The sequence below is a fragment of the Scyliorhinus canicula genome, chromosome 2 (genome assembly GCF_902713615.1).
Source record: "Scyliorhinus canicula chromosome 2, sScyCan1.1, whole genome shotgun sequence".
Classification (NCBI taxonomy): Eukaryota; Metazoa; Chordata; class Chondrichthyes; order Carcharhiniformes; family Scyliorhinidae; genus Scyliorhinus; species Scyliorhinus canicula.
The window spans coordinates 286,999,163-287,021,433 of NC_052147.1; the positions used below are offsets into that span (position 1 = coordinate 286,999,163).

Below are 22,271 nucleotides of genomic sequence, written 5' to 3' on the forward strand. Positions count from 1 at the left end.
GGTGTATTTCTATCACTGACACAGTTTTTCTCTCCTGCAGGTGTGATGTTGAGTGTTGCTGCTCGGAGCCGAGGGAAGCGACACCTGGAACAGTTGGGGAGTATGATTGAGTGCCGGGTGGGTCATGGACGCTGGTTTTCCCGTCTGGATTACTTTGATTACGGATGTTACTGCGGCTTCGGAGGAGGAGGAGTTCCGCTCGACGCTGTTGACCGGTGAGACAAAGAGACAGAGAGATAGAGAGATAGAGAGAGACAGACAGAAAGAGAGAGACAGAGAGACAGCCAGCCTGGGCAGCACGGCAGCATTGTGGACAGCACAATCGCTTCACAGCTCCAGGGTCCCAGGTTCGATTCCGGCTTGGGTCACTGTCTGTGCGGAGTCTGCACATCCTCCCCGTGTGTGCGTGGGTTTCCTCCGTGTGCCCCGGTTTCCTCCCACAGTCCAAAGATGTGCGGGTTAGGTGGATTGGCCATGCTAAATTGCCCTTAGTGTCCAAAATTGCCCTTAGTGTTGGGTGGGGTTACTGGGTTATGGGGATAGGGTGGAGGTGTTGACCTTGGGTAGGGTGCTCTTTCCAGGAGCCGGTACAGACTCGATGGGCCGAATGGCCTCCTTCTGCACTGTAAATTCTATGATCTATGACTGTATGCAGAATAATACTTTTCACTGTACCGCGGTACACATGACAATAAATCTAAATCCAAATCTAGTGGTCTGCTTTTTCCTGGATGGTGTGGAGTTTATTGAGTGTTGTTGGAGCTGCGCTCATCCAGGCAAGTGGAGAGTATTCCATCACACTCCTGACTTGTGCCTTGTAGATGGTGGACAGGCTTTTGAGGGGGGGGGGGGTCAGGACTTCAGTTATTCGCTGTAAGATTCCTAGCCTTTGACCTGTCCTGGTAGCTATAGTAATTAAGTGAGGAGGAAAAGAGAGGCTTTTAACAAGTATAAGGGGAGCCAATGAACAGAGTCATTAACGGAGTGCAGAAAGTGCAGGATGGAGCTGAAAAAATCAATTAGGAGAGGGGATATGGGAAAGCTCTGGCTGGTAAAAGTAGGGAAAATCCCCAAGGTATTCTCTAAGTATATCACATCTGTCTTCACCTAAGAGAACGAGGAGGTAGGTATGGAACTCTGGGAGAGAGACTGTGAGGTTCTTGAGCAAATTGTCACAGGGAGTGACAAGGTATTGGAGGTGTTGGCAGGCTTAAAATTCCCCAGGTCCGGATGAATTGTGTCCCAGGTTGCTGTGGGAGGCGAGGGAGGAAATTACAGGGGCTCTCACACAAATTTTTAATTCCTCTCTGGCTGTGGGGGAGGTGCCAGAGGACTGGAGAACAGCTAATGTGGTTCTAGGGCAGCACGGTAGCACAGTGGATAGCATTGTGGCTTCACAGCGCCAGGGTCCCAGGTTCGATTCCCCGCTGGGTCACTGTCTGTGCGGAGTCTGCACGTTATCTTCGTGTCTGCGTGGGTTTCCTCCGGGTGCTCCGGTTTCCTCCCACAGCCCAAAGACGTGCGGGTTAGGTGGTTTGGCCATGATAAATTGCCCTTAGTATCCAAAAAAAAACGTTTAGGAGGGTTATTGGGTTGCGGGGATAGGGTGGAAGTGAGGGCTTACGTGTGTTGGTACAGACTCGATGGGCCAAATGGCCTCCTTCTGCACTGTATGTTGTATATATGTAATCTATGTACTATTTAAGAAAGGTTGTAGAGACAAGCCAGGGAATTATAGAACAGTGAGTCTCACATCTGTGGGAGGGGAAACTATTGGAGAAGATTCTGAAGGAGAGAATCTATCTCCACTTGGAGAGGCAGGGATTGATCAGGAATAGTCAGCATGGTTTTGTCAGAGGGAGGTCATGCTGAACAAATTTAACTGAATATTTTGAGCGTGTGACCAGGTGTGTAGATGAGGGTAGTGCAGTTGATGTAGTTCACATGGATTTCAGCAAAACCTTTGACAAGGTCCCACATGGGAGACTTATAAAGAAGGCAAATGTACCTGGGGTACAGGGGAGCTTGATAAGGTGGATTCTGAGCTGGCTGAGCTGTAGGAGACAGAGGGCGATGACAGACGGCTGCTTTAGTGACTGGAAGCCAGTGTCCAGTGGGGTACCACAGGGATCTGTGCTGGGCCCCCTATTATTCATCATTTAGATAAACAACATAGATGACTCTGTGGGGCGTCGAGTCAGAGTTTGCAGATGACACAAAGATTGGTCGGGTGGTTATGGTGAGCTTGAGTTACAGGGAGATATAGACGGGATGGTCAAATGGGCAGAATGTAGCTGGAGTTTAACCCTGAAAAGTGGGAGGTGTTACACATTGGAAGGAGGTTAACAAGGAAGTATCCAGTGAATGGCCTGACACTGGGAAGTCCTGAGGAACAAAGGGACCTTGACGTGTTTGTCCATAGATCTCTGAAGGCAGAAGGGCAGGTTAATAGGGGGATGAAAAAGGTTTATTTGATGCTCGCTTTTATCAACTGGTGCACAGATTACGAAAGCAGGGAGATCACCTCGGAGCTGTGCAGAACTTTGGAGAGGCCACAGTTGGAGTACTGTGTGTAATTCTATTATACAAAACAGGAAGAGGTACACAGAAGATTCCCCAGGATGTTGCCTGGGATGTAACATTTAAGTTGTGAAGACGGGCAGCATGCTTGCCTTCATTGGCCGGGACATTGAACATGGAACACAGAACATAGAACATAGAAGAGTACAGCACAGGACAGGCCCTTCGGCCCTCGATGTTGTGCCGAGCCTTGTCCGAAACCAAGATCAAGCTATCCCACACCCTGTCATTCTGGTGTGGTCCGTGTGTGATGCACTATCAATTACGACGAGACAAGATCATAGATCATAGAATTTACAGTGCAGAAGGAGGCCATTCGGCCCATCGAGTCTGCACCGGCTCCTGGAAAGAGCACCCTACCCAAGGTTAACACCTCCACCCTATCCCCATAACCCAGTAACCCCACCCAACACTAAGGGCAATTTATCATGGCCAATCCACCTAACCTGCACGTCTTTGGACTGTGGGAGGAAACCGGAGCGCCCGGAGGAAACCCACGCAGACACGGGGAGAACGTGCAGACTCCGCACAGACAGTGACCCAGCTGGGAACCTAACCTGGGACCCAGGAGCTGTGAAGCGATTGTGCTATCCACAATGCTACCGTGCTGCCCACAAGAGTAGAGAGTAATCGAGGCTTTATTACGCAGGGATGTGCAGCCTCCCGTAGCTGTTGCCAAAATGGCTGCAGCTCGGTGAGAATACACATTTATACTCCGCCTACTGGGCGGAGCCAGCAGGCAGGGATCTACCCCGTACCTGTAGTACAGGAGCCTTACCGTAATACATATATATACACAACAGTGGTGGCTACCACATTCACCCCCTGTTAAAAAAAGAGTCCAGCGGGGGTGGTGGAAGGCTATTTGCATGCATAGGTTAACATTTTAGGAAAAGTTTACAAATTCAGACGATCGGGCGCCTTAATCCTTCGCTGCGAGCGCCGCAGTCCCGGTGGCGATGCAGGCGACGGCTCGGTCGCCGGTGACTCCGGGAGCGTGTCGACCTCACCTTATCCCCGGGTGGGACCGAGGGGAGGATGGATCATCCTGGAGCGGGGGCTGTGATGGGGTGCGCTGGGGGGAGGAAGAGTGGCGCCGGGGCAGGGGGGGGGGGGGGGTGGGTGTGGGGACCCAGCTGGCGCCAGGTCCCTGAGGGAGACTGTGCCTTGGCGGCCGTCGGGGTACGTGACGTAGGCGTACTGCGGGTTTGCGTGGAGTAGCTGTACCCTCTTGATCAACGGGTCTGCCTTGTGGAGCCTCACGTGCTTGCGGATGAGAACAGGTCCTGGAGCTGCCAGCCACGTTGGGAGCGAAACTCCGGAGGTGGACTTCCTGGGGAAGGCAAGGAGACGTTCATGGGGAGTTTCGTTAGTCGCAGTGCACAGGAGCGACCGAATGGAGTGAAGGGCGTCGGGGAGGACCTCCTGCCAGCGGGAGGCCGGGAGATTGCTGGATCATAGGGCCAGCTGGACGGCTTCCAGACCGTCCTATTCTCCCGCTCCACCTGCCCGTTTCCCCGGGGGTTGTAGCTGGCCGTCCTGCTCGAGGCAATGCCCCTGCTGAGCAGGAACTGGTGCAGCTCATCGCTCATGAATGAGGATCCCCGGTCGCTGTGGATGTAGGCGGGGAAGCCGAACAGAGCAAAGATGGTGTTGAGGGCCTTGATGACGGTGGCAGACGTCATATCGGGGCATGGGATGGCGAAGGGGAATCTGGAGTATTCGTCGACCACGTTAAGAAAGTACGTGTTTCGGTTGGTGGAGGGGAGGGGCCCTTTGAAGTCCACACTGAGGCGTTCAAATGGGCGGGAGGCCTTCACCAGGCGCACACGGTCTGGCCGGTAGAAGTGCGGTTTACACTCCGCGCAGACCTGGCAGTCTCTGGTGATAGCCCTGACTCCCTCGATGGAGTAGGGCAGATTGTGGGCCTTTACGAAGTGAAAAAAACCGGGTGATCCCTGGGTGACAGAGATCGTCGTGAAAGGTCCGGAGTTGGTCCACTTGTGCGCTGGCACATGTACCTCGGGATAGGGCATCGGGGGGCTCGTTGAGCTGACCGGGACGATACAAAATCTCGTGATTGTAGGTGGAGAGCTCGATCCTCCACCTCAAGATTTTATCATTTTTTTTCTTGCCCCGCTGTGTGTTGTTTAACATGAAGGCAACCGACCATTGGTCAGTGAGGAGAGTGAATCTCCTGCCGGCCAGGTAATGCCTCCAGTGCCGCACAGCTTCTACGATGGCTTGGTCCTCCTTCTTGACAGAGGAATCCTGAATTTCTGAGGCATAAAGGGTGCGGGAAAAGAATGCCACGGGCCTGCCTGCCTGGTTGAGGGTGGCGGCCAGAGCGACGTCTGATGCATCGCTCTCGACTTGGAAGGGAAGTGCCTCATCGACCGCGTGCATCGCGGCCTTGGCGATGTCGGCCTTGATACGGTTGAAGGCCTGGTGAGCCTCGGCTGTCAGTGGGAAAACAGTGGATTGAATGAGTTGGCGGGCCTTGTCCACATAGTTAGGGACCCACTGGGCGTAGTACGAGAAGATCCCCAGGCATCGTTTGAGGGCCATGAGGGGGCAGTGGGGGAGGGGGAGTTCCAGGAGAGGGCACATGCGATCGGGGTCGAGCCCTAGAACTCCATTTTTAATCACATAGCCGAGGATGGCTAATCAGTTCGTGCTGAACACTCACTTCTCCTTGTTGTACGTTAGGTTGAGGAGTTTGGAGGTGTGGAGAAATTTAGAAAGGTTAGCGTCGTGGTCCTGCTGGTCGTGGCCGCAGATGGTGAAGTTATCCAGGTGGGAAGGTGGCCTGCAGTCCGTAACGGTCAACCATTCGGTCCATTTCACATTGGAAAACCGAGACCCCGTTAGTGACGCTGAAGGGAACCCTAAGAAAGTGGTTAAGGCGGCCGTCTGCTTCGAACGCAGTGTATGGGCGGTCCGCCTTGCGGATGGGGAGCTGGCGGTAGGCAGATTTCAGGTCTACTGTTGAGAAGACCCGGTACTGTGCAATCTGATTGACCATAACAGATATGCGTGGGAGGGGGTACGCGTCGAGCTGCGTGTACCGATTGATGGTCTGACTGTAGTCAATGACCATCCTGTTTCTCTCCCCAGTTTTGACTCTCCAGGGGCTGTTGCTGGCCTCGATGATGCCTTCCCGCAGCAGCCGCTGGACCTCAGACCTGATGAAGGTCCTGTCCTGGGCGCTGTACCGTCTGCTCCTGGTGGCGATGGGTTTGCAATCCGGGGTGAGGTTCGCAAAAAGGGAAGGTGGGTCAACCTTAAGGGTCGTGAGGCTGCAGACAGTAAGGGGTGGTAGGGGCCCGCCGAATTTCAGGGTTAGGCTCTGGAGGTTACACTGGAAGTCCAGGCCGAGTAGCAGGGCAGCGCAGAGGTTGGGGAGGACGTGGAGCCGCAAGCCGCTGAACTCTACACCCTGGATGGTGAGGGTGATGATGCAGTACCCCCGGATCGCCATGGAGTGGGATCCAGAGGCCAGGGAGATTCTCTGGTTGGTGGGGTGCACAGTGAGGGAGCAGCGCCTTACCGTATCGGGGTGGATGTACCGTGAGGGAGCAGCGCCTTACCGTATCGGGGTGGATGAAGCTCTCAGTGCTCCCGGAGTCCAGAAGGCAGGATGTCTCGTGCCCATCGACCTTCACTGTCATCGACGCGGTCGTGCGGTCGGGACTGGTCGATTGTGATGGAGGCGAGACGCGGCTGGTGTTGGAAGGCCCCGGGCTGGTCAGCGGCGGCTGCAGGCGATGAGCGACCCGATGAGGTGCCCGCTGAGCAGGGGTCCTGAGGCGGGGAAGATGGTAGCGCCCACAGGGCCGCACGTGGTCTGAGGCGAGGAAGTTGGTGGCACCCACAGGTCGCCGTGGGGGGTGCAGGGACAATGGGTCTGGTTACAGCGGTGATCGAGCGGGCCTGGCACACAGTAGCGAAATGTCCTTTCTTACCGCAGGCCTTGCAGAGCGCGCTCCGTGTCGGGCAGCACTGCCGGGGGTGTTTTGTCTGCCCTCAGAAGTAGCAGTTGGGTCCCCCGGGGTTGTTTGGCTGCCGTGCGGCGCAGGCCTGGGGTTGGCTGGGGGCGATCGCTGGCGGGGTGCACGGTAGGATGTTCGCTGGCGGGCTCCATGATGCCCAGGAGAGGGGGTGGAGGGGGGGGTGTGAGGCAACTGTGAGTGAGATTGCGAGTTTCTTGGTCGCCACAAGGTCGAGGGTCGCCCCTTCTAAGAGGCGCTGGCGGATGCACGCTGACCCTACTCCCGTAACGAACACGACTCTAATTAGGAGCTCAGAATGTTCAACAGCTGAAACGGCCTGGCAATCGCAGTCCCTCGCCAGGGCGAGCAGGGCACGCCAGAAATCTTCCACAGACTCACCGGGGAGTTGATGCCGCGTGGACAGGAGGTGCCTGGCGTAGAGTTTGTTGGTCTGCTGAGTGTAATTCCCCTTCAGTAGCGCCGTGGCCTCGGCGTAGGTAGCCGTGTCCCGGATGAGGGGAAAGATATCGGAGCTCAGCCGTGTGTACAGGATCTGGAGCTTCTGTGCCTCTGAGGGTGGTTCTGTCACAGATCCGATGTAGGCCTCGAAGCAAGCTAGCCAATGGGCGACGGCCGACTTAGCGTTGACTGCTTGAGGGTGCAGCTGCAGACTGTCTGGCTTGATGCGTCGGTCCATCGCTGTAAAATCTGTGTAATAATTGATGCACTATCAATTACGATGAGACGAGAGTAGAGAGTAATCGAGGCTTTATTACGCAGAGATGTGGAGCCTCCCACAGCTGCTGCCGAAATGGCTGCAGCCCGGAGAGCCCACACATTTATACTCCACCTACTGGGCGGGGCCAGCAGGCAGGGATCTACCCCCGTACCTGTAGTACAGGGGCCTTACCGTAATACACCTTGTATGCGATATATATACAACAGTGGTCACTCCCACAATGTGCCTATCCAATAACCGCGTGAAAGTTCCGAAAGTGTCCGACTCCACTATCACAGCAGACAGTCCATTCCACACCCTAACTACTCTCTGAGTTAAGAACCTACCTCGGACATCCCGCCTATATCTCCCACCCTGAACCTTATAGTTATGCCCCCTCGTAACAGCTACATCCACCTGAGGAAATAGTCTCTGAAAGTCCACTCTATCTATCCCCCTTATCATCTTATAAACCTCTATTAAGCCGTCTCTCATCCTCCTTTGCTCCACAGAGAAAAGCCCTCGCTCCCTCAACCTTTCCTCATAAGACCTATCCTGCAAACCAGGCAGCATCCTGGTAAATCTCCTTTGCACCCTTTGCAATGAACCAGGACCTGGGATTCATGTCGCATTACATTCACACCCCCACAATCTGGCCTGGGTTTGCGAAATCCTACCAACTGTCCTGGTTTGAGACAATTCACACCTCTTTAACCTGGGGTTACCCCTCTCTCTGGATCTGTAAAGACTTAATTACCTGCAAATGCTCGCATTCAAAGCATTGTCTGGCATCTTTGAATTTGCCTATATATATATGTTTCTGGAACATACCTCCCCATTCACCTGAGGAAGGAGCAGTGCTCCGAAAGCTCGTGTTTGAAACAAACCTGTTGGACTTTAACCTGGTGTTGTAAGACTTCTCACTATTCTATGTAATAGCCAGTTAACATAGAATTTACAGTGCAGAAGGAGGCCATTCGGCCCATTGAGTCTGCACCGGATCCTGGAAAGAGCACCCTACCCAAGGTTCACGCCTCCACCCTATCCCCATAACCCAGTAACCCCACCCAACACTAGGGGCAATTTTGGATACTAAGGGCAATTTATCATGGCCAATCCACCTAACCTGCACATCTTTGGGCTGTGTGAGGAAACCGGAGCACCCGGAGGAAACCCACGCACACACGGGGAGGATATGCAGACTCCCCACAGACAGTGAGCCAAGCCGGAATTGAACCTGGGACCCTGGAGCTGTGAAACGATTGTGCTGTCCACAATGCTACCGTGCTGCCCCTTACTTATCCAATTGACCAAATTTCCCTTGATCCCACACCTCCTTAATTTCTTCATAAGCCAACCATGGGGAACCTTATCAAACGCCTTAGTAAAATCCATGTATATGACATCAACTGCTCTACCTTCATCTGCACACTTAGTTACCCCCTGAAAGAATTCAATCAAATTTGTGAGGCAAGACTTACCCTTCACAAATCCGTGTTGACTGTCCCGGATTAAGCTGTATCTTTCCAAATGGTCATAAATCGTATCCTTCAGGAGCTTTTCCATTAACTTACCGTCCACCGAAGTAAGACTAACCGGCCTATAATTACCAGGGTCATTCCTATTCCCTTTCTTGAACAGAGGAACAACATTTGCCACTCTCCAGTCCTCTGGCACTATTCACGTGGACAGTGAGGACCCAAAGATCAAAGCCAAAGGCTCTGCAATCTCATCCCTTGCCTCCCAAAGAATCCTAAGATATATCCCATCTGGCCCAGAGAACTTGTCCACCCTCAGGATTTTCAAAATTGCTGATACATCCTCCCTCAGAACATCTACCTCCTCCAGCCTACCCGCCTGTATCTCACACTCATCCTCAAAAACATGGCCCCTCTCCTTGGTAAACACTGAAGAAAAGTATTCATTCAACGCCTCTCCTATCTCTTCTGACTCCATGCACAAGTTCTCACTACTGTCCTTGACCGGCTCTAACCTCACCCTGGTCATTCTTTTATTTCTCACATAAGAGTAAAAAGCCTTGGGGTTTTCCTTGATTCGACCCGCCAAGGACTTCTCATGCCCCCTCCTAGCTCTCGTAAGCCCTTTTTTTCAGCTCATCCCTTGCTACCTTGTAACCCTCAAGCAACCCAACTGAACCTTGTTTTCTCATCCTGACATACGCTTCCTTTTTCCTCTTGACAAGACATTCAAACTCTTTTGTGAACCATGGTTCCCTCACACGGCCATTTCCTCCCTGCCTGATAGGGACATACCTATCAAGGACACGCAGTATTTGTTCCTTGAACAAGCTCCACTTTTCATTTGTGCCTTTCCCTGACAGTTTCCTGTTCCCATCTTATGCTCCCTAATTCTTGCCTAATCACATCATAATTACCCCTCCCCCAATTATAAACCTTGCCCTGCCGGATGGCCCTATCACTCTCCATTGCAATAGTGAAAGACACCAAATTGTGGTCACTATCTCCAAAGTGCTCTCCCACAAACAAATCTAACACCTGGCCCGGTTCATTACCCAGTACCAAATCCAATGTGCACCCCGCCTCTTGTCGGCTTATCCACATATTGTGTCAGGAAACCCTCCTGCACACACTGTACAAAAACTGCCCCATCCGAACTGTTTCGACTATAGAGGTTCCAATCAATATTTGGAAAGTTAAAGTCACCCATGACAACTACCCTGAGACCTCCACACCTATCCATAATCTGCTTTGCAATTTCTTCCTCCACATCTAAGAATTGACAAGTCATGCTGCAGCTGTATGGAACCTTATTTAGGCCAGATTTGGAGTATAGGGCGGGGTTCTCCCAGCCTGTGGCAGAGTGTCAGCGGGGGTGTAAACACCGTTGTGTTTAACGACGGCGTGAACGGGCCGCTGCCAGGAGTAATTTTGGCCCCTAAGGGGGGTTAGCACGGCGCTGGAGCGCTCTACACACCGCTCCAGCTGCTGATCCCGGCACGGACTGTGCGCTGCGGGATCCGCGCATGCGCAGTGGCCTCCTTCAACCCGCCAGCCCTGACACAACATGGCGCAGGACTACAGGGGCCGGCGCGTCAGATAAGGAGGCCCCCAGACAGAGAGGCCGGCCCGACGATCGGTGGGCCCCGATCGGGGGCCAGGCCAGTTCGGAGGTCCCCCCCCCCCCCCCCCCCCCCTCCCGGGGTTGGACCCCCCTCCACACTACCGGAAGGATGTGGATGCTTTAGAGAGGGTGCAGAAGAGATTTACCAGGATGTTGCCTGGTATGGAGGGCATTAGCTATGAGGAGAGGTTGAATAAACTCGGTTTGTTCTCACTGGAATGAAAGAGGTTGAGGGGCGACCTGATAGAGGCCTACAAAATTATTAGGGGCAGAGATGCATAGATTCGTGGAATTTACAGTGCAGAAGGAGGCCATTCGGCCCATCGAGTCTACACCGGCTCTTGGAAAGAGCACCCCACCCAAGCCCACACCTCCACCCTATCCCCATAACCCAGTAACCCCACCCAACACTAAGGGCAATTTTGGACACTAAGGCAATTTATCATGGCCAATCCACCTAACCTGCACATCTTTGGACTGTGGGAGGAAACCGGAGCACCCGGAGGAAACCCACGCACACACGGGGAGGACGTGCAGACTCCGCACGGACAGTGACTCAAGCCAGGAATCGAACCTGGGACCCTGGAGCTGTGAAGCAATTGTGCTAACCACTGTGCTACCATGCTATCCACAGCCCAGCATAGACAGAGTGGATAGTCAGAGGCTTTTTCCCAGGGTAGAGGGGTCAATTACTAGGGGGCATAGGTTTAAGGTGCGAGGGGCAAGGTTTAGAGGAGATGTACGAGGCAAGTATTTTACACAGAGGGTAGTGGGTGCCTGGAACTCGCTGCCGGAGGAGGTGGTGGAAGCAGGGACGATAGTGACATTTAACGGGCATCTTGACAAATACATGAATAGGATGGGAATAGAGGGATACGGACCCCGGAAGTGTAGAAGATTTTAGTTTAGACAGGCAGCATGGTCGGCACGGGCTTGGAGGGCCGAAGGGCCTGTTCCTGTGCTGTACTTTTCTTTGTTCTTTGTTCTAAGAGAGGTTGGATAGGATTGGTTTGTTTCTCGTTGGAGCAGAGAAGACTGATCGAGGTGAACAAGGTGATGAGGGTCATGGACAGGGTGGATAGGGAGCAGCTGTTCCCCTTAGTTGAAGGGTCAGTTACGAGGGTAACACATTTTCAAAGTGAGGAGTGGGATATATAGGGGGGATTTGAGGCAAAACATTTTGACTCAGAGGGTGGTGAGGGTCTGGAACGCGCTGCCGGGGAGGGTGGGAGAGGCGGGGGAGGGTCTGGAACGCGCTGCCGGGGAGGGTGGCAGAGGCGGGGGAGGGTCTGGAACGCGCTGCCTGGGAGGGAGGGGGTAGAGGCGGGGGAGGGTCTGGAACGCGCTGCCGGGGAGGGTGGGAGAGGCGGGGGAGGGTCTGGAACGCGCTGCCGGGGAGGGTGGCAGAGGCGGGGGAGGGTCTGGAACGCGCTGCCGGGGAGGGTGGCAGAGGCGGGGGAGGGTCTGGAACGCGCTGCCTGGGAGGGAGGGGGTAGAGGCGGGGGAGGGTCTGGAACGCGCTGCCTGGGAGGGTGGGAGAGGCGGGGGAGGGTCTGGAACGCGCTGCCGGGGAGGGTGGCAGAGGCGGGGGAGGGTCTGGAACGCGCTGCCGGGGAGGGTGGTGAGGGTCTGGAACGCGCTGCCGGGGAGGGTGGTGAGGGTCTGGAACGCGCTGCCGGGGAGGGAGGTGAGGGGTCTGGAACGCGCTGCCGGGGAGGGAGGTGAGGGTCTGGAACGTGCTGCCGGGGAGGGTGGTGAGGGTCTGGAACGCGCTGCCGGGGAGGGTGGTGAGGGTCTGGAACGCGCTGCCGGGGAGGGTGGTGAGGGTCTGGAACGCGCTGCCGGGGAGGGTGGTGTCGGTCTGGAACGCGCTGCCGGGGAGGGTGGTGAGGGTCTGGAACGCGCTGCCGGGGAGGGTGGTGAGGGTCTGGAACGCGCTGCCGGGGAGGGTGGTGAGGGTCTGGAACGTGCTGCCGGGGAGGGTGGTGAGGGTCTGGAACGCGCTGCCGGGGAGGGTGGTGAGGGTCTGGAACGCGCTGCCGGGGAGGGTGGTAGAGGCTGGTTGCCTCACATCCTTTAAAGAGCACCTTGGCACGTCACAACATTCAAGGCTATGGGCCAAGTGCTGGCCAATGGGATTAGTTGGGCAGGTCAGGTGTGTATCACATGACGGTGCAGACTGGATGGGCTGAAGGGCCTGTTCTGCACTGTAGTATTCTGTGATTCTGTGACTGTGATGTGGCTGGGTCCAGTTCGGTTTCTGATCAATGGGAACCCCCAGGATGTTGATTGTGGGGCATTCAGCGATGGTAATGCTATTGAATGTCAAGGGGAGATGGTTAGATTGTCACTTGTTGGAGATGGCCATTGCTTGTCAGAGGTCTTGCTGTATTTGGACATGCGCTTCGTGAGGAGTCGTGAATGGTGCTGAACATTGTGCAGTCAACAGCCCTTCCCCTGGGATCCTGCCCTGTGGGACTGGGTCCTTCCCCTGGGATCCTGCCCTGTGGGACTGGGTCCTTCCCCTGGGGTCCTGCCCTGTGGGACTGGGCCCTTCCCCTGGGGCCCTGCCCTGTGGGACTGGGCCCTTCCCCTGGGGTCCTGCCCTGTGGGACTGGGTCCTTCCCCCTGGGGTCCTGCCCTGTGGGACTGCGCCCTCCCCCCGGGATCCTGCCCTGTGGGACTGCGCCCTCCCCCCGGGATCCTGCCCCGTGGGACTGGGGTCTCCCCCTGGGGTCCTGCCCTGTGGGACTGCGCCCTTCCCCTGGGGTCCTGCCCTCGAAATGAAAGTATTGAAAACTCTGCAGTATCAACTCTGAAAACTCTGCAGTGTGGCGTGCCGACCACACGCCAGCCGTGTGGGCAGCAGGGTAGCATGGTGGTTAGCATCAAGCTTCACAGCTCCAGGGTCCCAGGTTCGGTTCCCGGCTGGGTCACTGTCTGTGTGGAGTCTGCACGTCCTCCCCGTGTCTGCGTGGGTTTCCTCCGGGTGCTCCGGTTTCCTCCCACAGTCCAAAGATGTGCGGGTTAGGTGGATTGGCCATGCTAAATTGCCCGTAGTGTCCTAAAAAGTAAGGTTAAGGGAGGGGGGGGGTTGTTGGGTTATGGGTATAGGGTGGATGCGTGGGTTTGAGTAGGGTGATCATTGCTCGGCACAACATCGAGGGCTGAAGGGCCTGTTCTGTGCTGTACTGTTCTAAAAATCAACAGTTGTGCACATAGGGGCAGTATCAGTACCGCATGTTGGCTGCATCACGATTCCTGGGTGGGATTCTCCATTTCTGACTCAGGGCTGAATTCTCCGATTTTGAGGCTATGGGCGGGATTCTCCCCTACCCGGCGTGACGGAGGGTGCCGGCGTAGGGGAGTGGCGCCAACCACTCAGGGGTCGCGCCTCCTCCAAAGGTGGGGAATTCTCCCCACCTTTGGGGGCCAGCCCCGCGCCGGAGCAGTTTGCACCGGTAGACTGGCGCAAACACCCGGCGCAGTCGGAAGCGGGGCTGGCCGAAAGGCTTTCGGCGGTCGGCGCATGCGCGATGCGGGGTTCTCCTCCGCGTCCGCCATGGCGGAGGCCGTGGAGGCGCGGAAGGAGAAAGAGTGCCCCCACGGCACTGCCCCGCGGAGTGAGCGGGGGGCCCCGATCGCGGGCCAGGCCACCGTGGGGGCACCCCCCCGGGTCCGATCGCCCCCCGCCCCCCCCAGGACCCCGGGGGCCCGCTCGCGCCGCTGAGTCCGCCGTTTCTGAGGTGGTGTACACCTCGGCGGCGGGAGAAGGCCTCCCAGCGGCGGGACTTCGGCCCATCCGGGCCGGAGATTTAAAGGTGAGTTTTTAAAAAATGAAATCCCGCCGGCGCCAGCTGTTTTCACAGGCTGCCGGCGGGATTTGTACAACGCCGGTTTTTTACCGGCGGGAGAATTAGGAGACCTGCGGGAGCGGAAATCACGCCGCTTCCCGCCAATTCTCCGACCCTGCGTGGGGTCGGAGAATCCCGCCCTATGTCCGGATAATGGGCTGGATTCTCCCCTACCCGGCGGGGCGGGGGGTCCTGGCGTGTTGAAGTGGCGTGAACCACTCCGGCGTCGGGCGGCCCCAAAGCTGCGGAAGTCTCCGCAATGTTGGACACTTTCCGAACCCCCTCTCTCTCTCTCCCTCAGCAGCCATGACGCCAGTTTTATGATTTTTAAAAGGACAGGTGATCCGCGGCGTCGGGAACTCGGCCCATCGGAGGCGGAGAATCGCGGAGGCCCCGGAGAATCCCGGGCCAGGCCCACTAATGATATGGAAACGGTGTTTACTGTATGCGTGTTCCAGAACGCATTGACATCGCTGTCCAGGTGACGGAGAATCACGAATTTGCTTCAAATCGGTGACTTTCACGATTTTGGCATCGGCAAACGGAGAATCGCCCAGGGTTAGTTTCCGGAGGTTGAGTCACAATCATTGACGTTCCCGTCCACAACGTGCAAACTAGTTGGTGCACACCAACATTCTACGACAGCAAGGCAATCACAATCAGAACTTCTGGCTTTGTGGTGTTGGTTAAATGAGAAATACGGCCCCAGACCAGGGGGAGATCTCCCCTCCTCCTTATCGTCACAGCGAGAGAGACTATCACACTGACCTCACAGAGAGACTATCACACTGACCTCACAGAGAGACTATCACACTGACCTCACAGAGAGACTATCACACTGACCTCACAGAGAGACTATCACACTGACCTCACAGGCTTCAAAACTCAACAGTTTATTCCCTCAACTGAAGGACAACACATCCCATTACTGACTCTCTGACAGTGCAGCACTCCCTCAGTACTGACCCTCTGACAGTGCAGCACTCCCTCAGTACTGACCCTCTGACAGTGCGGCACTCCCTCAGTACTGACCCTCTGACAGTGCAGCACTCCCTCAGTACTGACCCTCTGACAGTGCAGCACTCCCTCAGTACTGACCCTCTGACAGTGCGGCACTCCCTCAGTACTGACCCTCTGACAGTGCAGCACTCCCTCAGTACTGACCCTCTGACAGTGCGGCACTCCCTCAGTACTGACCCTCTGACAGTGGGGCACTCCCTCAGTACTGACCCTCTGACAGTGCAGCACTCCCTCAGTACTGACCCTCTGACAGTGCGGCATTCCCTCAGTACTGACCCTCTGACAGTGCGGCACTCCCTCAGTACTGACCCTCTGACAGTGCGGCACTCCCTCAGTACTGACCCTCTGACAGTGCAGCATTCCCTCAGTACTGACCAGCTGACAGTGCAGCACTCCCTCAGTACTGACCCTCTGACAGTGCAGCACTCCCTCAGTACTGACGCTCTGACAGTGCAGCACTCCCTCAGTACTGACCATCTGACAGTGCAGCACTCCCTCAGTACTGACCCTCTGACAGTGCGGCACTCCCTCAGTACTGACCCTCTGACAGTGCAGCACTCCCTCAGTACTGACCCTCTGACAGTGCAGCACTCCCTCAGTACTGACCCTCTGACAGTGCGGCACTCCCTCAGTACTGACCCTCTGACAGTGCAGCACTCCCTCAGTACTGACCCTCTGACAGTGCAGCACTCCCTCAGTACTGACCCTCGGACAGTGCGGCACTCCCTCAGCACTAACCCTCTGACAGTGCAGCACTCCCTCAGTACTGACCCTCTCACAGTGCGGCACTCCCTCAGTACTGACCCTCTGACAGTGCAGCACTCCCTCAGTACTGACCCTCTCACAGTGCGGCACTCCCTCAGTACTGACCCTCTGACAGTGCGGCACTCCCTCAGTACTGACCCTCTGACAGTGCAGCACTCCCTCTGTACTGACCCTCTGACAGTGCGGCACTCCCTCAGTACTGACCCTCTGACAGTGCAGCGCTCCCTCAGTACTGACCCTCCGACAGTGCAGTACTCCCTCAGTACTGACCCTCTGACAGTGCGGCACTCCCTCAGTACTGACCCTCTGACAGTGCGGCACTCCCTCAGTACTGACCCTCTGACAGTGCAGCACTCCCTGAGTACTGACCCTCTGACAGTGCGGCGCTCCCTCAGTACTGACCCTCTGACAGTGCGGCACTCCCTCAGTACTGACACTCTGACAGTGCGGCACTCCCTCAGTGCTGACCCTCTGACAGTGCGGCACTCCCTCAGTACTGACCCTCTGACAGTGCAGCACTCCCTGAGTACTGACCCTCTGACAGTGCGGCGCTCCCTCAGTACTGACCCTCTGACAGTGCGGCACTCCCTCAGTACTGACACTCTGACAGTGCGGCACTCCCTCAGTGCTGACCCTCTGACAGTGCGGCACTCCCTCAGTACTGACCCTCGGACAGTGCGGCACTCCCTCAGTACTGACCCTCTGACAGTGCAGCACTCCCTCAGTACTGACCCTCTCACAGTGCGGCACTCCCTCAGTACTGACCCTCTGACAGTGCGGCACTCCCTCAGTACTGACCCTCTGACAGTGCAGCACTCCCTCTGTACTGACCCTCTGACAGTGCGGCACTCCCTCAGTACTGACCCTCTGACAGTGCAGCGCTCCCTCAGTACTGACCCTCCGACAGTGCAGTACTCCCTCAGTACTGACCCTCTGACAGTGCGGCACTCCCTCAGTACTGACCCTCTGACAGTGCAGCACTCCCTGAGTACTGACCCTCTGACAGTGCGGCGCTCCCTCAGTACTGACCCTCTGACAGTGCGGCACTCCCTCAGTACTGACACTCTGACAGTGCGGCACTCCCTCAGTGCTGACCCTCTGACAGTGCGGCACTCCCTCAGTTCTGACCCTCTGACAGTGCAGCACTCCCTCAGTACTGACCCTCTGACAGTGCAGCACTCCCTCAGTACTGACCCTCTGACAGTGCAGCACTCCCTCAGTACTGACCCTCTGACAGTGCGGCGCTCCCTCAGTACTGACCCTCTGACTGTGTGGCACTCCCTCAGTACTGACCCTCTGACAGTCCAGCACTCCCTCAGTACTGACCCTCTGACAGTGCGGCACTCCCTCAGTACTGACCCTCTGACAGTGCGGCACTCCCTCAGTACTGACCCTCTGACAGTGCGGCATCCCCTCAGTACTGACCCTCTGACAGTGCGGCAATCCCTCAGTACTGACCCTCTGACAGTGCAGCACTCCCTCAGTACTGACCCTCTGACAGTGCGGCACTCCCTCAGTACTGACCCTCTGACAGTGCGGCACTCCCTCAGTACTGACCCTCTGACAGTGCAGCACTCCCTCAGTACTGACCCTCTGACAGTGCGGCACTCCCTCAGTACTGACCCTCTGACAGTGCAGCACTCCCTCAGTACTGACCCTCTGACAGTGCAGCACTCCCTCAGTACTGTCCCTCTGACAGTGCAGCACTCCCTCAGTCCTGACCCTGTGACTTATGGTCCTTTGTTCTAAGTCAGTTACTGCAGTTTGTTCCTCCTTCAATATAGAATTCCTGACAGTCTCTCTCTCTCCCTTTCTCTCTCAGGTGTTGCTGGAAGCACGATATTTGTTACGGAAAGATTGATTCAGACGGAGTTTGCAGTTGGTATGAGTACTCGTACTGGACACAGTACGCATGGAGCTGTACTGAAGGCCATTACCTAACCTGTAGTAAGTGAATAAAGCAAAGGTGTAGGTCAATGGATGATGAACACGGCACTCAGAGTCTGGTTTCATGGGATGGGAGGCCATTCTGCCCCCCCTTCCTGTACTGGCTGATCATACCTGAGCTCTCCACTCTTAACCCATCTGTCAACTCCTTCCCAATGAATTGTGACCTTCTGCCTTTTCAAACTCTTCTCCAATCTGCTTGTGAAATCATCTTTTACTCTCCTCCCCAACAGCTGCTTTCAGTGAAGCTTCCGGAACTCTCTGTGTGGGCCAATTCCTTCAAATGTACCTTCTTATCCAGCCAGTGGTAACTCTGGTTACTGATTGGTCAACGTGTGGAGCAATATGTGGGATAGGGACTGGTTTAGCACACTGGGTTAAATCGCTAGCTTTGAAAGCAGACCAGCAGCACGGTTCAATTCCTGTACCGGCCTCCCCGAACAGGCGCCGGAATGTGGCGACTAGGGGCTTTTCACAGTAACTTCGTTTGAAGCCTACTCGTGACAATAAGCGACTTTCATTTTCATTTTCATTGCTTCTCATCCCCTTTTGTCTGTTCCAATGAGAGTTCATGGAGTCTCAGAATTTTCCAAAACAGGAGGAGGCCATTCGGTCCATCGTGCCTGTGTCAGCCCTTTTCAAGCGATATCCAATTCATCCCACTTCCGGAGTGTTGGTCTCCTTATTCAAGGAAGGATGTGAATGTGTTGCAAGCTGCACAGAGAAATCCGCCCTTTTAGAACATAGAACAGTACAGCACAGAACAGGCCCTTCGGCCCTCAATGTTGTGCCGAGCCATGATCACCCTACTCAAACCCACGTATCCACCCTATACCCGTAACCCAACAACCCCCCCCTTAACCTTACTTTTATTAGGACACTACGGGCAATTTAGCATGGCCCATCCACCTAACCCGCACATCTTTGGACTGTGGGAGGAAACCGGAGCACCCGGAGGAAACCCACGCACACAGGGGGAGGACGTGCAGACTCCACACAGACAGTGACCCAAGCCGGGAATCGAACCTGGGACCCTGGAGCTGTGAAGCATTTATGCTAACCACCATGCTACCCTGCTGCCCGGGCAGCCCGCTGCCCGGGCAGCAGGGTAGCATGGTGGTTAGCATAAACCACCATGGGCGGCCCGACGGCGGAGTGGTTTACGCCACTCCATCCCGGCGGGACCCCCCGCCCGCCGGGTAGGGGAGAATCCAGCCCAGGAAATTTGATCCAAACCCTTAAGATCCTGTTTTTTTTTGACAGGGTGGATGTGAAGTTACCTCTTGTCGGAGAATCTAGAACTAGGGGCCACTAAATTTTTAAATGATTAAATGAACGACCCTTATTTTTAAACCAAGTACACGATTCTTTCTTTCCAAATTAAGGGGAAATTTAGAGTTTTCAATCCACCTACCCTGCAGATCTTTGGGTTGTGGGGGTGAGACCCACGTAAACAGGGGGAGAATGTGCAAACTCCACACGGACAGTGACCCGGGGCCGGGTTCAAACCCGGGTCCTTGCTATCACGAGGCAGCAGTGCCAACCACTGTGCCACCGTACCACCCTAATCTGGGCGCTGGTGGGGCCCCTAATGGGGCTGGTTTAGCTCACTGGGGCTGGTTTAGCTCACCCAGCTAAATCGCTGGCTTTGAAAGCTGACCAAGGCAGGCCAGCAGCACGGTTCCATTCCCGTACCAGCCTCCCCGGACAGGCGCCGGAATGTGGCGACTAGGGGCTTTTCACAGTAACTTCATTGAAGCCTACTCGTGACAATAAGCGATTTTCATTTCATTTCATAATCCTCGCCGCTGTGAGGCAGCAGTGCTAACCACTGTGCCACTGTGTTCCCTGGACATCGACGCTGTGAGGCAGCAGTGCTAACCACTGTGCCACCGTGCTGCCCTGGACATCGACTCTGTGAGGCAGCAGTGCTAACCACTGTGCCACCGTGCTGCCCTGGACCTCGGCGCTGTGAGGCAGCAGTGCTAACCACTGTGCCACCGTGTTCCCTGGACCTCGGCGCTGTGAAGCAGCAGTGCTAACCACTGTGCCACCGTGCTGCCCTGGACCTTGGCACTGTGAGGCAGCAGTGCTAACCACTGTGCCACCGTGCTGCCCTGGACCTCGGCGCTGTGAGGCAGCAGTGCTAACCACTGTGCCACCGTGCTGCCCTGGACATCGACGCTGTGAGGCAGCAGTGCTAACCACTGTGCCACCGTGCTGCCCTGGACCTCGGCGCTGTGAGGCAGCAGTGCTAACCACTGTGCCACCGTGCTGCCCTGGACCTCGGCGCTGTGAGGCAGCAGTGCTAACCATTGTGCCACCGTGCCGCCGCATTTAAGGTCAAGTTGAGGAGAATTTATTTCTCTCAGAGGGACTGAGTCTCTGGAACTTTCTTCCGCAAAGGGCAGTAGAAGCAGAGAATATTTTTAAGGAAGATGTGAAGAGATTCTTAAGGAACAAGAGGGGTGAAAGGTTATCGGGGGTGGGCAGGGGCAGGGCTGCGGGGTTGAGATTACAATCAGATCAGTCGTGATCTTGTTGAATGGCGGGGCAGGCTCAAAGGGCCGAGTGGCCTCCTCATGATCCTCATTGGGAGGTTTGCATGTACTCAGTCTTCCCTTCCTACAGGCCCGACAACTTCCTCCTCCAACACGTTCGCCAATTCCCTTTCAAAATCTTTAAATCTGCTTTGGCCAGCCGTTAGGCAGCACCTTCCACATCACCAACAACTCGCTGTGTCAACCTCTCTCCCTCTGCTTCTTCTGCTTATTGTCCATTCCTCCCGCATTCAATCTGTTTTTCCCACTCATTCTGTGGCCAATTCTCTTCAATCTGTGTCCCTGCTGCCGCTGGAAACACTTTCTCCTTATTTACTCAGTCAAACCCCTTCCTCATTTTGAATGCATTGATTAAACCCCCCCCCCCCCCAACCTTCTCTGCACCGAGAACAATCCCAGTGTCTCCAGTCTCTCCACATGAACTAAAGTCCCTCATCCCCGGGGAACGTTCCAGTAAATCTCCCTCCACACCCTCTCCAAGTTCTCGACATCCTTCCCAAAGTGTGGAGCCCGGAATAGGGCACAATTCCCCTGCCTGGGTGCACACGAGGCAGCCAGTCAACTGTAATATCTGAGTATTTGATTGGTGAAACCTGTCCAGCAGGGTGTGGGGATAGTTTGGAGGTAACGATAGCATGATCTTTGTCAAAACCTTCACCGTGTTTCCTGATTCTCTCACCAGCCGATCCAAAGGACACCTGTGGCCGAGCGATTTGCAAATGTGATAAACGTTTGGCCGACTGTTTCTCCACAGCCAAATATGATCCGGACCTGAAGGCCATCAACAAAGCTGAGAGGTGTAAACCCTGAGCAGGTAGCTCACATTAACAGGAACCATTCAAGATCCTGCGGCAAGTCTCGGCAAAGGAACCACAATATCACTGCCTCCTCCCTGTATCCCTAAATCCCCACCCGTCTACCTTCTCCTCCTATCCTTCAATCCCCACCCCTCCATCTTCTCTCCATATCCCAAAATCCCCACACCTCCACCTTTTCCCCGTATCCCTAAATCCCCATCCATCCACCTTCTCCCGTATCGCTTAATCCCGACCCCTCCATCTTCTCTCCGTATCCCTAAATCCCCATCCATCCACCTTCTCCCGTATCGCTTAATCCCGACCCCTCCATCTTCTCTCCGTATCCCTAAATCCCCACACCTCCACCTTCTCCCCGTATCCCTCAATCCCCACCCCTCCACCTTCTCCTCCTATCCTTCAATCCCCACCCCTCCATCTTCTCTCCATATCCTTAAATCCCCACACCTCCTCCTTCTCCCCGTATCCCTAAATCCCCATCCATCTACCTTCTTCCCGTATCCTTCAATCCCCACCCCTCCATCTTCTCTCCGTATCCCTGAATCCCCATCCATTCACCTTCTCCCCGTAACCCTCAATCCCCATCCATCCACCTTCTCCCCGTATCGCTCAATCCCAACCCCTCCATCTTCTCTCCGTATCCCTAAATCCCCACACCTCCACCTTCTCCCCGTATCCCTAAATCCCCACCCCTCTACCTTCTTCCCGTATCCTTCAATCCCCACCCCTCCATCTTCTCTCCGTATCCCTAAATCCCCACACCTCCACCTTCTCCCCGTATCCCTCAACCCCCATCCATCCACCTTCTCCCCGTATCCCTCAACCCCCACCCCTCCATCTTCTCTCCGTATCCCTAAATCCCCACACCTCCACCTTCTCCCCGTATCCCTCAATCCCCATCCATCCACCTTCTCCCC

General features: G+C 55.5%; 1 protein-coding gene across 1 annotated transcript; it reads left to right on the top strand.

Moving 5' to 3' along the window:
- Positions 1 to 54: 54 nt before the first annotated feature.
- LOC119962467 (acidic phospholipase A2 KBf-grIB-like) lies at positions 55 to 21,738 on the top strand. The gene is made up of 3 exons (XM_038790418.1): positions 55 to 215; positions 17,854 to 17,978; positions 21,222 to 21,738. The coding sequence occupies exons 1-3, from the start codon at positions 103 to 105 to the stop codon at positions 21,347 to 21,349; spliced, it is 366 nt and encodes a 121-aa protein (XP_038646346.1). The 5' UTR covers positions 55 to 102; the 3' UTR covers positions 21,350 to 21,738.
- Positions 21,739 to 22,271: the final 533 nt, after the last annotated feature.